This window comes from Capricornis sumatraensis, chromosome 15 (genome assembly GCF_032405125.1).
Source record: "Capricornis sumatraensis isolate serow.1 chromosome 15, serow.2, whole genome shotgun sequence".
NCBI lineage: Eukaryota > Metazoa > Chordata > Mammalia > Artiodactyla > Bovidae > Capricornis > Capricornis sumatraensis.
The window spans coordinates 57,686,161-57,701,204 of record NC_091083.1 but is presented as its reverse complement, the minus strand read 5'-3'; the positions used below and the strand labels follow the sequence as shown (position 1 = coordinate 57,701,204).

The following is a 15,044-nucleotide window of genomic DNA, read 5'->3' as shown; positions in this document are numbered from 1 at the left end:
CCACGGGCACAATCTAATTTAGGGCATTTCCATCCATCTACGCAAACCCACTCCTTCGCCTGATCCGCCTGCTCTGCCGGCGCTGCGCCGCGGGACCGTGCCGCCTGGGGGCGCGGCGACCCAGCGCTCAGCTGCGCCTGCGCCTGCGCCGCGGGAGAGTCCGAGAGCGAGCCCGTCGAGCGCGCGCCCACGCCGCGAGTGCGCCTGCGCGGAGCTCGTGGCCGTGCCCGCTCCCGCCCGCGGCTCGTCGCTGGGCGGCGGGGCCATGGGGGAGGCCGAGGTGGGCGGCGGCGGCGCGGCCGGCGACAAGGGCCCTGGGGAGGCTGCCACCAGCCCGGCCGAGGAGACGGTGGTGTGGAGCCCCGAGGTGGAGGTGTGCCTCTTCCACGCCATGCTGGGCCACAAGCCCGTCGGTGAGCAGAGCGCCGCGCCGGGGCGGCCCACCCGCGTGGGGGCGGGGCGGCCGGCAACGGTCGGGGACGCGCGCTGGGCGGGGCCTCCTGCGCTTGCACCCCGCCGACCGTGCCTACACCTGTGCACCCTGCCCCCACCTGCGCACCCCATCCATGCTTCCTCCAGCAGTCCCCCACTCCTGCCCACTCTGCCCCCTTCTATACCCTACCCCCACCCGACTCTGCCCCCTTCCTGTGCCCAGCCACCCATCCCGGCTGACTCCAGCCCTCACGTGCACCCCCACCCCTGTGCTCTCGTTACACCTCCGCTGCACACCCCTGCCTTTTCCTCTCCCACCTCTCTCCGCTGCACCTCCTACCTCCTCCACCCTCCACCTTTGCCTCCCTACACCCTTGCAACCACTGCCCGCTCTCTCCCCCTTGCCCCCTACCTCTTTTCTCTACCCTACCAGCTGGCCTACCCCTCCCCCACAAGCCGACCCCTTCTTTCTGCAGGGGTGAACCGGCACTTCCACATGATCTGTATCCGAGACAAGTTCAGCCAGAACATTGGTCGGCAGGTCCCATCCAAGGTCATCTGGGACCACCTGAGCACCATGTATGACATGCAGGCACTGGTGAGCTGGACCCCCGCAGACAGAGCTGCTGGCAGGGAGCCCCCTCCACACTGCCTACCCTGCCTTTGTCCCCCCCCCGCCCCAACCAGGTCCTGGCCTCAGGGACCTTGACATCCAGGATGTCCCACAGGTGACCAGTTGTTAAACAAGATAGCTCTGGGTAGTTTTATGAAAACACAAGCTTGGTGACAGTAGCTAGTTAATGCACTGAATCTACCTTAGATTTGTGGGGGGAGTCGAGGTTCAGTTAAGATCTTTCCAGGAGATAACTAGGGAGCTGAGGCCTGTGTGGGAGGGGGCTTTTAGGTTGTCAGTCCTGTGGAAAACTCTCGAGTGCTATAAGCAGGGAGGTGACCGGGTCTGAGTCACATTGAGATGAACATGGTGGCTTCTGTGAGAACCAGGCCAACCGGAAGGCCACCCTCAGGGAACCCCCAGATGCTGGGTCTGAGGGAGAGCAGGTCAACTTGGTAACCAGGACAGCAGAAAAGACAGGTGGGTGTTCCCTGCAGAGGAACAGCAGGAGTCAGGGCCCTGTGGCAGCAGGCGTCAGGACTCGGGGCTGCACCCGCACCCCACCCTGTGCCCCTCCCTCCTCCCTCCCTCCCACCCTGAGCTTCTAAGTGAAGCTCAGACCCTCTTGTGTCCTTAACCCTCACCACGACAAGTTCCCTGTTGGCCTTGGGCAAGTCGTTTGCATCTCCTTGTCCCAAGGCAGAGAAGGGAGAGAAATGACAGTACTGCTCTGACCCCCAGCCTGCAGTTAGCACCCAGGAACTCGAGGTCAAGCTGTTGAACTGAAGCAGGCCGCCTGAAGGGCTGTACCCACACGTTGGGGCACCACTCCCCCAGAATTCCAGTGTTCAGCAGCTTGGCAGGACCCCCATGCTTGTCATGTTGGGGTGTCACCTGGCCCCCAGACGCTTCCTGCATCTCCACTCCAGGCTGGGGCCCAAAGCTGGACACAGAGACAAGTATGGCAGGGCCCCTGTCCTGGGGGGCCTTTGGTGCGGTAGACAGGACAGATGGCTCTCAAGTGCAGACGCTGGCTCAGAGGGTGCTGAGGCAGTGATGCCCCGTACAGGGTACGGTGATACTCTGCTGTGGGGGCCACCAGGGAGGCTCTCAGTCCAGGACAGGTGGCCCTTCCTTCCTCAGTTCCTTGGACCCCAGCACCGCTATAGAGCTGATGCCATGGTCACCTGGGACCTTGTAAATATGGGTCTGTGGATCTCACCCCACGGGATGACCATGGGCCCGGGAGCTCTCGGGGTTTGTGAAGCTCCCAGCTGGCAGTTGGCACACTTACTCACTGACCACCTGGCTTGCAGCTCAGCTCCCAAGTTGGGGACTAGAAGCCCTGTCTCCTGAATCCCCTCCCAACCCAGAGACCCTTCCCACCAGCTCACCTTTCCCTTTGTCTGGTGGTGGTGTTTCTGGCTCTCTGTCCCTCCAGGCCTACGTGATCTGGGGAACAAGTGGAGCCTGGCGAGCATTCCTGGTGGCTCCTCCATTTTGCTTTGTTTGCCTGGTTTCCACGAGAGAGAACAAAGGCCTCAGGCCCCACGCCTGCCCACTGCAGCCCCTCGGGACAGCCATCTGTGCTCATTGGTCACTCCTGAGTTGGCTCTTACATCTCTAGTCACATTTTCTTTTAAATGTGATATTTAAAATCATATTTTCTTCTTTGCTTCTAAAAAAAAAAAACCCTTGTTTGTCATCAGCACGAGTCTGAGATTCTTCCGTTCCCAAATCCAGAGAGGAACTTCATCCTTCCAGAAGAAATCATTCAAGAAGTCCGAGAAGGTATGACTCGGGCAAGGGCAGATTTGGGAATGGGAAAAGGTGTCAGGGTGAAGGTCACGAGCCTCAGAGAGTGAGGGTCACTGGTTGGGTGGTGCTCACCCTCCAGGATGGGGCGGTCTGGGGGCCTCCAGGACAGGGGCAGACACCTCCCAAGTCGTCAGCAGCCCTTGGCCTGAGCCACTGTGGTCAGACGGGGCCACGGCACTCAGCACTGCGGGCTCCAGGTCATCATTGGTCATCTCCCCACAGGAAAAGTAATCATCGAGGAGGAAATGAAAGAGGAAATGAAGGAAGATGTGGACCCCCACAACGGGGCTGATGATGGTAAGTGTGGAGCTTGCCCTCCCACCCAGGGGCCCCAGGGGCATGGACTCTAGCCCGGCGAGGCCTCCCCATCACTAGCAATGGGGTCATTCGTCTGTCTCAGCAGCTGAGAAGGCAGCTTCTGTCTGCTCGGAGAGAGCCTCTCACACAGGGGAGTCACTCTCGGAGCCAACCTGGGTGGTGGGGGTGCAGGAGGCTCCCCGACTAAAGTAGAATGGGTGGCAGCCTTCTCAGTGCAGGGCGAACCCCGAGAAGCAAAGATGGGCACAGCCATGCAGGCACCCCCAGCTAGGGAGGAGCCTTTTGGGGTCAATGTCATGTACATAGGTATAGATTTTTGTAACTGAACAGGAAGATGAAATAAAATTTTGGATATTCTGTTTTCAGCCAAATGATTTTGTCTCCCAGTTTTTTCATCTTCAGGAAGCTTGGGGAAAGCAACAGAAAAGTCCAGCAAAGACAAAGAAAAGAACAACTCGGACTTGGGGTCCAAAGAGGGGCCAGACAAGCGGAAGCGCAGCCGGGTCACCGACAAAGTCCTGACCGCCAACAGCAACCCCTCCAGCCCCAGTGCGGCCAAGCGGCGCCGGACGTAGATACTCGCAGCAGGCGGGTGCTGTGGTCTCCAGGCAATGGGAGGGTCAAATGCCACTGACCCTGCTGCCTGCCCTCAGGGGCCAGAGGCTCCTGAGGTGCCACTCAGACCATCTGAGCTCGGATGGCCCCCAACGCCCAGGACGGGTCCCACTCAGATGCTGAGACCCGGGACATGAGAGCCCAGGCCGCGTCCTCTCTGGACACTCACGGGTTCCATTGCATTGGCTCAGCTGCACCTGGGGCCAAGCGTTGGCATGGGCCTGAGGACCAGGCTGCGTGGGCAGAGAGCAGGCACAGCAAGCAATAAATCATGGACTGCCTCTCTGCTCTGAGGGGCCCGGGTCTTCCCGTTTCTCTGTCTATCCACCGGTCAAAGGCTCGTTCTCAACTGACTGCAGCCTCAAGGGAGCGTCAGGCCGCAGGCGCCGGCCCTTCCACCACCAGGGAGACTGAGAACTGGGTACTTTGCCTCATTCACCTGTACTGTAATGATGTATATAATTTGGTTGGTATTTCACTATTTAACTTTTAAGAAGCCTATTTTACTAGGGTTTTATATGAAAAAAGTACTGCAGAAGTTGAACCTGTGTTGTATTTTTTGCTGAGATGTTTTGTTTTAAGGTAACAGACTACTGAGATACTTTTCACTCAGTTTTTATATGCCAGATACAGAGAATTTGTAGCGGTTATTTTTGTATTCTCGAGTCACTCCACTCGCAAACAGACCAAATGAATGAGCAGAGGGAGGCAGGCCGAGGGCGGATGCAGCCTGGGCACCAGGCTGACCGAGACACACTTGGTTTTGACTGAGGGACATTAAAGCACAAAAAAGCAACTGGAGTTGTGTGGTGGTTAACTTTTCTTATAGTAGGAGGTTGTCTTTTTCCAAGATTTATAGCTGAAGCTAGGCTTTGATGTACTTGGATCACTTGATACAATGAATATACAAACTAGTAACAGGTCTAGAGTGGCTACTTTGTTGCATGTGAGCATCCCTTCAAATAAAAACTGTGAAGAGAGGCACCCTGTCCGGAGTGGTGCCTGGTGGGGGTAGTGCTTGCTTCCCCCCAGCATGAGAACTAGGGTGGAGCTCAGGCCTCCCACGTGAGAGAGGAGGCACTCACCCTCATCCTGACAAACCAGGAGGACACTGGTGCCACCCCTCCCCCCAACATCAGCCACAGGCGGTTGGAAATCTCTGAGCCCATGGGGCTCCGTGGGCTGAGAGGTGGCCCGGTGGGGCTCGGAGGCCAGCACCTGCTGCCCCGGTAGGGCCCGCAGTGCCTGGCACGGAGTGTCTCGTATCAGGTCTACTGATCCTGAGCAGCCCTGGCCTTCCGTCCTGACTACCCTGTGCAGGATGCTGAGGCAGAAGCTTACACCCCAGTCAGACCTGGTGCCTAAGGGCCCCATGGGGTGAGATTTCAGGAGATCACACTTTCAGAGGGGCCTCCTACCACAGGGAGTGGCATCTAGATGGCACCGTGGTGCAGTCAAGTGTGACTGGCACTTGTAAAGCAGAAGCTGGGCGCCATCTGAGAACAAATAATGTGTGTGGCAGCAGGCAGTATGGGAGGCTGTGCTCTGAGTGCTGCAGCCTGGGGCTACAGCCCTGTGTCCTCCAGTACATGCTTGTCTGTTTTCTGGTAGAGGTGAGGGGTCCTGCCCACCTACCCAAGTGCTCTCAGAGCACCCCAGCACCCATCTGTGCCTCATCAGAGGGCCCCATCCCTCCAGAAGTCACAGCCAGGGTCTAGTCAGCCAGCTGCAAGTCAGCTAAGAAGTCCAGGCCTTTGGCCACAGTCTGCAATAGGCCAGCCCCACACAATGCCTGGCAGCTTGCCTCTCTTGCCTGCTCTTTGGGACACCTACCCTGGCCATCAGTGGCAGAAGATTTGCAGAAATGCCCAGAACTCCACACCTTTGGGGGAGTCACCACTGTCCTTGAAGGTTGTCCAGGCGAGATGGTACCCAGAGAGGTAACGGAGGTTGGTAAGCCTGCAAAGAGTTGGTACCAGCATGAAGAAGGGTCTTCAGCCATGCTTATGGACAAGACTGGCAGGTTCTGTCCAGCTCTGAGCGGTCCCCAGCTCAAGGACTGTCACATCCTTGGGCATACCAACCTGAGGCCTGGCAGCCTGCAGGATTGGGCAGGGCCTCAGTCTCTGTTGACCAGCCCTGAGGGTGACCCCGGGTCATTCCTGTCTCTGGGTGTCTGGGTCTTTACCTGCTGCCTCCAAGTCAGTGACGGCAGCACCCGTGCTGTCTTACAACCATTACCTGCAGCAAAGGGGACAGCAGGTCAGGCCCACGAGGACACTGCACTATGGGACTCTCAGACGACTTGGGGGTATCCTCCTAGGGGCACACTTCTGGGGGACATCTGCTACAGACAACCCCGGGGGACACCCTCCCTGAGGTCATCCTTGGGGGGATCATGGTGCAGAGAGGTGCCCTGCAGGGGAGGGTGTTCGGAGGGGAACGGAGGTTCTGGGGATGCTCTGGGGGACCTCCTCAGGGGGCGGGCTTCCTGTCTACATTCTTCTGAGGAGAACATGGGGGTGGGGCAGTGGTTCTGGACATCTTGCGGGTAGGCGTCCTCCAAGGTGGAGGAGGCCATTCTCCAGGGGAAAAGGGATCTGGGAGGGTCCTGAGAGGGTATCCTGGAGAGCACCCCCCAAGGGTCCTCTCCAGGGAGAAATCCATACCTAGGTGGGCATGGAGGGGGACAGCCTCGGGGGAGAGGGGAGCGTCCTCCGGAGGGGCTTTCTCGGGGGGAGGGATATTCTCGATGTGGGAGGACAGGCCTCCTCCAGAGGTACATTCTTGGAGAGTACATCCTGGGGACGGTCCTCCTCCGGGCTGGGCGGACCGAGACGGCAGCCCCGGGCCCGCCTCCGACCCGCCCCCCGGCCCGCCCCCGCGCTTCCTCCCTGTTTCACTTTCGCTTCCGCCGGAGCGGGTCCCACCGCCACCGGAGCATGGAGGACCCGGACTGCGACTCGACCTGGGACGAGGATGAGGAGGAGGAAGGCGAGGGCCCGCGGGCGGAAGCCGGCGAGGATGGCGAGACCGGCGCTCCGGGGAACGCGGAAGCCGAGGAAGACGCGCGGCCCAGCGCGCTCCAGGTGCCGCCCCCGCGCTCTGGGAACCCGAAGCCCCTGGGGAGGCCGCGGCGGCAAAGGGGGCAAAGCCCGGCTGCTGGCAGGCCGTTCCCCGCCCCGCCACGGGGCCAGGTGTGCAGGCACCTCCTAGAGACCCGGCTTGGGGTCCGGCTCCCCATCTCCAGCGGTTGCCCGCTTCCCGCCCTGTCCTCCTGATACTCGCGTCCTGGTCCCCAGGACACGCTGAGGTCCGCCCCGACCCGCTCCCCCGCGCGCTCCTCCCCCAGGGCACCTTGCAGGGAATCCGGGGCCACCTCAGACCCTTGTCCCCAGGGCCAGATCGGCGCGGTGACACTTCCTCCAGAGGATGGCCCCAGCACATCCTTGACTCCCCTGTCACATTCTAGCCTCAGGCCCTTGGCTCCGTCCTCTAGACAGACCCAGCCCTCAGCTCTGGCCTCCTTCGCCGCCTCTCTCCTGGAGCTGCTGCCTCCGGGTTCCCCTGCCCAAGACTCCACCCTTCCCCAGGCCCCAGAGCCCCCAGCCTGCCCCACCCGGTTGACCCTCACTAGGAGCAGCACCTACCCGCTCTGACTGGGGCTGACCTCATGTCGTCTGGAGGTGGCCTTGGAGGCTACATGTGTGTGGCTTGCCGGAGCCGGGGCAGCTGGTGTGCCCACCGGCTCCTCGATGTCACCACTGGTTACTTGTCATAACCATGGTCATTCAGCATCACTGGCAGTTACTTGCTGGTACTCACTGGGTGTCACAACCCCTGAGTGGGTGCCATTGCTCCAGCTGGGGTTCCAGGTGAGAGCGAGGGCTCCAAGTGATAGTTGTCACGACGTGTCCCCCTCCCTCTGGGACGAGGGTATCCTGGCACCGTATCTGGGGAAGCTTGAGTTCCAGCCTTAGTGGTCTCAGTGATGGATCGTCAGTGCTGCAGATAAGCACTCTGGTGTTCAAATTTCTTTCTGGGTCTTGGAGCGGTCAGTCAGCGAGAGGAACCCCAAGGGGCTCCTGGGCCTGTCGAGAAGGCCGGCGACCTCGGCACATTTCCAGTGCTTCAGGCATGCACGAGTTCCTAGGGTAGGTAGGCTGGGCAGGGTTCAGGGTCACAGGTCACAGGGCAGGAATCCACCTCTTCCCCCAGGCGGATGCCCACTGGACATGGTGCAGCTTAGGTGGGAAGACGCCATCCTCACTGTAGCTCCATGGGCCACACTCGTAAAGCAGTGGTTTGGCGCATGGACCTTCCTGTGAGATGCCCATGGTCCTCTGACCTCTTCCCTGTCCCTCTGCTATGGCTTCTCTCCTTCTACAGAGTCCCAATCTCCTCTCCATTCCCCCATGGTCCTTCCTGGCTGCCGCACACTGGGTTCTGGTGTGGCTTTTTGGTGCTTCCTCCTGGACGCTGTCATCTGTGCACCTATGGCGCTGGCCCTGCTCTGAGCTGTGCACGTGACCAACATTGGTCAGGACCCACCCTCTGGACTGACCCAGGGAGGCTGAGAAATGGATACTGATGAGGGGTGGGGCAGCTTCTGCTGAGTTTCATTTTCACCCACTGTCCATTGACCTAACCAGCCTCTGGCTAAGAAACCCCCTTCAGAAGCATCTGGGGCTCTAGGTGGCAAGGCCACTGCCCTTGGGTATACAGCCCCTTAGGTGTCAGCTTAGAGTGCAGGGCAAGGAGGAAGTGTTGGGGGAGGTGGGGTTCCCAGAGGAGGTCCTGAACTGTGATGCCAGCAAACAAGGGAGGAGAAAATGATGCTGGAGTCGTGGGGCACCCCAAGAATGCACATTGGTCTGGAATCCTGAGGGCTCACTCCAGTTACTCTGGCCCCTCTGATATTGCTGGCAGCTAGGCGCAGTCCTTGCTGCCCTCATCAGGGTGGGGCCTCCCTGGGGTGGGTCCTGCTTGCTGGCTTCCTTGAGGAATGGGGAGGCTCTCCCCGCTGGGATCTGATCCATTCTCTCTCCCCAGCTCAAGGTGACAGTGTCCCGAAATTGGCGAGCTGCACTGGACACACGCCGGTACCGGCACCACTACCCGGTAGGTGTCTGTGCACAGCCCTACCCCCAACACCCACCCCTGCAGCCCACCAGGACTGAATCCTTCCTGTAATCACGGGGTGACAGCACCACACCCTAACTCCCACCACAGCACCCTCACCTTTCACACCATGACAGCGCCAGCCGCCAGCTCATCCACAGGAGGCCCCACTAGCCCATCTCATGGCTTCTGTTGCCCTCAGCCCCTGCCCTCTGCACCCAAGTGTCTCAGGGAGTCCTTGGGCTGTCTCTGGGGTGCAGATGAAGGGGACCTCCCAGCCCTGGCCTACACTGCTGAGGAGAGGGTGGTCGTCACTGGTATTCAGAGGTGGCTGCTATCTCCCAAGTGTGAAGGCTAGTCCTCCCCTGTGGCATGAGGGACCCAGGTTTGGCACTTGGGGTCTTCACCAGCCCTCAGGATATCTGGAGGTTCACGGGCCAAAAGCCAACACCTCCTCCCTCCCACCCACCCCAGGAATGCTTCAGTATGAGGGGTCCTTGGAGGCAGCCTGTTTGGATGACACCTTGTCACCTTTCTCTGGCTCCGTAGGATCTGGTAGAAGGAGATGACAATGGTGACATGCTCAACCTGAGTTTCTACAAAAATGAGATTCGGTTCCTGCCCAACGGTGTGTACCTGCCCAGCTGCCGGCAGCTCCATTCTGGGGGTATTCCTCTCTCCTCTGCCTGTCTGGTCTGCTGGGACATGGTTTGGACCCGTGGCTTTCAGATATACCCCCACAGCACCGCCCCCCTACCCACCCCTAAGTTGTTGAGGGACTCCCAGGGCCCCAACCCTTGGCCTGGACACAGTGGCCACCATGCTCCGAAGGGCCAGGCGATGAATGCTGGTGGCTTTGCAGGCTCACAATCTCTGTCATGACTACTTGACTCTGCCTCCATCGTGAGGAAGCTGCATACATAAACTAACAGGAAGGAATGGTTTTTACCTTTTTAAACAGTTGGGGAAATTTTATGGCACAATAACATTTATGACATGTGAAAATCATATGAGATTCAAATTTCAGTGTCCATGGTGAGGTTTTATCAGAACCCATCCACATACGTGTTGTCTATGGCTCCTTTGCTACACGCGCCAGGGGCTGCACAGCCTCAAATATTCCCCTCCAGGCCCTTTGCAGAAAGTGGGGGGGTGCCCTGCAGAGACCAGGCTGCAGCGTGGGCTTGGTAGCAGGCCCTGTGTGAAGGCAGAACTCCAGCTAGCAGCCTGTGGTTTGTGGGGTACAGCAAGGCCGCCCTTCTGCAAAGACAGGTGCAGGTCTGGGACCATTTGCTCTTACCTGATGGGGCCTCCCAGGTTCTCCCAGAGTGCCAGCATGGCCTGCCCACTCCATTCTGTCCTCTATCAGCCATAATGGTTCACCTTCCAGATTGCACAGTGGTGGTCAGCCTACATTGGATTAACATCACAGGAAGTGTGCACAACCTGAGCCCCAAGGTCCTCATGAAAGGGGCGAGGGGAGGGGCTTTCAGCAGTCCCCCTGACTTGTCTCTGTGGGGCTCCCAGGCTGTTTCATTGAGGACATTCTTCAGAACTGGAAGGAAGACTATGAACTCCTGGAGGACAATCACTCCTACATCCAGTGGTGAGTGGGCGGGGCTTATGAGGACCGGCTTGAGGCCCCGCCCATACTGGATTCTGGCTCCGCCTCTTCCAGGCATCGCGCTTACTGAGCAGGCGCACTGCCCTCTGTGCCCCATGCCTGGCTCTGCGGGCGGGGGCCAGCTAAGGGGAGACTGGGTCTGGGTTCTCCAGCTGGAAACAGCCTCAGCTGCTGGGGGTTGACGCTGGCTTTGGGGGATAGCAAGAGCAGTCGACTAGCTGGCTCGCTGGAGGCCCCATAAGGCTGTCCTAAATCTGTCCGCAGAGTCCCTCTGCCGCAAGGGCGGGTTCTAATGGTGCCTTAAAGTGCCCTCCGGACGCTGGCCTGCAAATGCAGTGTCCTTTAAGGATGGCTTGCAGGCGACCGACCCAGGGCACAGGATATCCCTGAAAATAATTCCGCAGCATTAATGGTGGGTGGCAAACAAGAACGTGAGAATGAAAGAATGGTAGGGAGGCAGGTCGCTGTCTGGCAGGTGCCCTCCTGCTGCACGGGCAGGCTGGGCTCTGGGTGGGCTGGGACGTGGGTGGGCTGTCCTGGGTCCTTATCCTGGGCACTCCCCCTGGAGCTCTCCCATCCTCACCCTTTGACTTTATTGACTGGGGAGAGATCACAGCATGTGTGGCATGCGAGGTCCAGCCAGCCCTGCTGGAGTTGAGCAGAGAGCCCTGGGGGCCGCGTGTGCCGCTTACCAGGCCTGTGCCATCCCTTCCCTCACAGGCTGTTTCCACTGCGGGAGCCAGGGGTGAACTGGCACGCCAAGCCCCTCACGCTCCGGGAGATCGAGGTGAGCTCTGGAGGTTAAGGTACAGGTCACGGCTAGCCACAGGTGTTCACGGGTCCCTTGGGGAACAGGAGCTGAAGGACTCCCCTGCCCACAGTTTTATTATCTTCCCTCATAAGTGGTCCTTTCCTCTGGCCCTCAGAGCTCCTTGCAGGCTTCCAGAGAAATCTGGCTGAGAGGGTTGCTCTAACAAGCAGAGTTAGAGTGACCAGGCTTTGCCTTGGTCAGCCCTGGTTTGGGGTGGATTGATGAGGCCTGGAGAGTGGGGAGGGAGCTCTAGGAGCTGGGGAGGCCGAGCAGGTGTGCCCAGGAGACAGGATGGGTGCTTACAGTCCCGTGTCCAGCCCTGGGGTCCCTGAGATCTTCCCGCAGGCCAGGGAGTTCCTCTCAAGGCTATAGCACATGCCTCAGGCTGGGGAGATCTGGTGCCAGTTCAAAGTCAAGTGAGCAGCCCTGGGCTCCTGCGCCCTGGCCCTTCACCCTGACAGTCTGAGCCAAGGCCCCAAATGAATTTGGGCCTGAGGAAGGTGTCCAGCTCTTGGCTGTGCTGCACTGACACTGAGCTCTCTGCCACCCTTGGGGGCTTTTCCAGGCATTTAAGAAGTCTGCGGAGGTCAGGAAGCGGCTGGTCCAGGCCTACGAGCTCATGCTGGGCTTCTTCGGGATCCAGCTCGAGGACCGAGATACCGGCCAGGTGTGCCGAGCACACAACTACCAGAAGCGTTTCCAGAACCTCAACTGGTGAGCAGGCCAGGAGCTTGGGGGTCTGCACAGCTGGTCTCTGATTGTGGAGGATCATCTCTGGGGAGGGGGACTGCAAGGCAGAGCCTGAGACTCCCAGCATCCTCTGAGCTTGTGGAGGTGGGGCAACGGCAGGGTGGGGGCAAGACAGAGAGGGGTAAGGATGGGACCAGGTCGGACAGGACAGGAGAGGGAGCAGGGGGAGTAGGGGTGAGTGCCACCTGATTCAGCTGTGGGCTTCTTGACTGGCCTGCCACCCATGTGGGCATGGGTTGGGTTGCCAGGGGCTCCATCACTTTTACTACATCACTGAGCATCCCACCTGGGGGTTGTGGCAGACATGTTCCCCTCTCCCCCCTGGGATGCACTGGGTGGAGGGGGCCAGCTCAGGGCACATGGGCAACAGACCCTGCCTCTAGAGGGTCTCCGTCTGGTTCTTCTCAAGCTGTGCTGGGGGTGGGTGTTCCATGGGACCAAGGAGACAGTCACCCTTCTAGGGAACACATCACAGTCCTTCACCTACACGATCCAGGCCCATAGACCATCTTCTCAGGGACCTGAGGACAGGGTAGGAATGGGGACTGACCTGTGGGCTGGAGTGTCTCTGCTGGTGGACACCAGCCTCTTGGGGGAGTGTGAGGGGGGCTGGAGAAGGGCAGTCTTTGGCTGAGCACTGCCCATGCATGTGCAGCCCCACCAGCACCTCCTGTCCCCACCAGGCACAGCCACAACAACCTCCGCATCACCCGCATCCTCAAGTCTCTGGGGGAGCTGGGGCTGGCGCACTACCAGGCACCCCTGGCCCGCTTCTTCCTGGAGGAGACGCTGGTGCGGAGGCAGCTGCCAGGCTTGCGGCACAGCGCCCTGGACTACTTTGTGTTCACTGTGCGCTGCCGGCACCAGCGCCGCGAGCTGCTGCACTTCGCCTGGGAGCACTTCCGGCCCCGCTGCAGGTTCGTCTGGGGGCCCCAGGACAAACTGCAGAAGTTCAAGCCATGCTCACCGCCCTGCTCACCCCGGCTGGCCTGCCCCAGACAGGCGAAGGAGGAGGAGAGCCCTGGGGAACCCCCCATCGAAGCCGGCACCCAGAGGCACACCTGCGGGCTGGGGAAGGACGAGGAGGTAGGCCCGCTGGCCGAGGGTCCCCAGCTACCTGGCACAGAGTCCCAGGAGGTCAGAGCCCTGGAGAGGGACCAGGGAGATGAGACCAGCGAGGAGCAGGGACCAGAGTCACCAAACCCCAAGGAGAGCAAGAAGAGGAAGCTAGAGGCGAATCTGCGGGAGCGGGCCCTGGGGGAGCCAGGTGCCAGCGCCTCTGAGGTGGAGAAGATCGCCCTGAACCTGGAGGGCTGCGCCCTCAGCCAGGGCAGCCTCAGGGCAGAGACCCAGGAAGTGGTCAGCCAGGCCCCAGAGGAGGCCAAGCAGCCCTGCCCCCAGCCCCCGGGGGCCAAGGTGGCCGATGAGGTAAGGAAGCGAAGGAAGATGGACCAAGGTACCAGTGATCACCCAGAGGCAGCAGCCGATGGTGGCACCCTGACACTGGCCACCACTAAGCCCCCTGCCCTATCTGAGTGCTCAGAGGCTGAAGAGGGTGCAAATGGGGTCAAAGAGGAAGCAGAAGGCCAGGCAGGGCTGGAGCAGAGTGCCCCTGGGAGCCCAGCCACTGAAGGACCGGAAGTGGAGAGGGCAGAGCCCACAGAGGGGGGCCCTTGTTTTCATCCCGGAGAGCCTTAGGGAAGGGGATGCCCGTGGGCCTCCTGGCCCTGCCCTGCCACAGGCCTGGGAGCCACGTTGTCAGCTGTTCTCAGTGTCCAGCTCTGTTGGCCTGTCCCTGGTGGTCACTGCAGCTGCAAGGAAGCCAGACCCAGCCCTTGGAAAGGCTGAGGCTTCAGCCTTCTTCCTTCCACCTCACTTCCCACCTCCTCTCCCCTCTGTGCCGTCACCCACCCCCCACCCCCCCAACCTTTGTAACTTGACCCTTCAGGGTCTGGAGGGGTGGGAGGGGGCACTCATTTTCTTACTCTGGTACAGAGGCCTTTTCTGAATAAACTCATTTGACTTTGAGTGTTTCGGTATGGACGGCAGCCCGTGGATGGCCAGGGCAGGGGAGGGGCTGGTTTCATGAGTAACTCTGGCTGGACTCCTGGGTGCACATGGCCAAACTGTGTCATCACTTTGCTGTGGAAGTGCCTGGGGTGCGACCCTGGTACAGCCCTCCTGAACATGTGTGCCCCTCAGTGTACACCCCTCAAAATGCACCCTGACCCCATGGCCACCCAGAGCCTCTGGGGCTGCATTGGGTCCCTAGGCTGCCTTTTGTCAGCGATTCAATGGTGTGGAGCAGTGTCGGGTGTGCCCTGATCTGGGGTTCTGTGATGCACCTCGGAGCACAACCTCTATGGTGGTTCCATGGCCCTGCCCCTCTGTCCCCACCCTGGCAGCCACAGCCGCTCCTCAGCCCATGGGTCCTCCACACAGGGACCCCGGGCCCTCCAAACTGGCACCCTGGGCCCTCCAAACTGGCATGGGAACAGAGTGCACCCCTCCTTCAGCAACCCCCAACCCACAGGGCATGCTGCCCTCAGCCTGGCTTTGTCCCCTGGCCAGGACTGACCTCTTCCATCCTGACACGTGGAAGTGATGGAGGTCACTCCTGTGGGTTGGGGGCAGGGGGAAGGAGCCTAGTTCATTCTGTGAGTTGGGAGCTGGGACCTGTGTCCTGCTAACATGCTTCCCCGACAGCTCCTGTCCTGTGTGTGGGGGCGGGGGGAGATGGACAAACTTAAAGTCACTTGTTGGGGCTAGTGCGGGCCATACAGTGACCCCAGGGGTCAGGGTCCTTATCCAGACCATTATCGGGCTCAGGTTCAGATGGAAAAGCTTGGAGCCTGGAAGAAGACCCCGTTGGAGCAACCCTGGGGGAGGGGAGTATCTGTGCCCAACAGCGGGACATGGTGATAGGCTGGCAGGCCGCTCAG

The 15,044-nt window shown here is 60.1% G+C and overlaps 2 protein-coding genes across 2 annotated transcripts; both read left to right on the top strand.

The window, feature by feature from the left end:
• Window positions 1-265: 265 nt before the first annotated feature.
• Window positions 266-3,864, top strand: MRGBP (MRG domain binding protein). Its single transcript, XM_068987781.1, has 5 exons — window positions 266-413; window positions 909-1,030; window positions 2,755-2,836; window positions 3,086-3,160; window positions 3,569-3,864. Exons 1-5 carry the CDS (start codon window positions 266-268, stop codon window positions 3,754-3,756), a joined length of 615 nt encoding a protein of 204 aa, XP_068843882.1. The 3' UTR covers window positions 3,757-3,864.
• Window positions 3,865-6,729: 2,865 nt separating this feature from the next.
• OGFR (opioid growth factor receptor) lies at window positions 6,730-14,031 on the top strand. The gene is made up of 7 exons (XM_068987492.1): window positions 6,730-6,885; window positions 8,849-8,917; window positions 9,467-9,545; window positions 10,445-10,523; window positions 11,262-11,328; window positions 11,918-12,066; window positions 12,786-14,031. The coding sequence occupies exons 1-7, from the start codon at window positions 6,739-6,741 to the stop codon at window positions 13,798-13,800; spliced, it is 1,605 nt and encodes a 534-aa protein (XP_068843593.1). The 5' UTR covers window positions 6,730-6,738; the 3' UTR covers window positions 13,801-14,031.
• The last annotated feature ends 1,013 nt before the right edge of the window (window positions 14,032-15,044 follow it).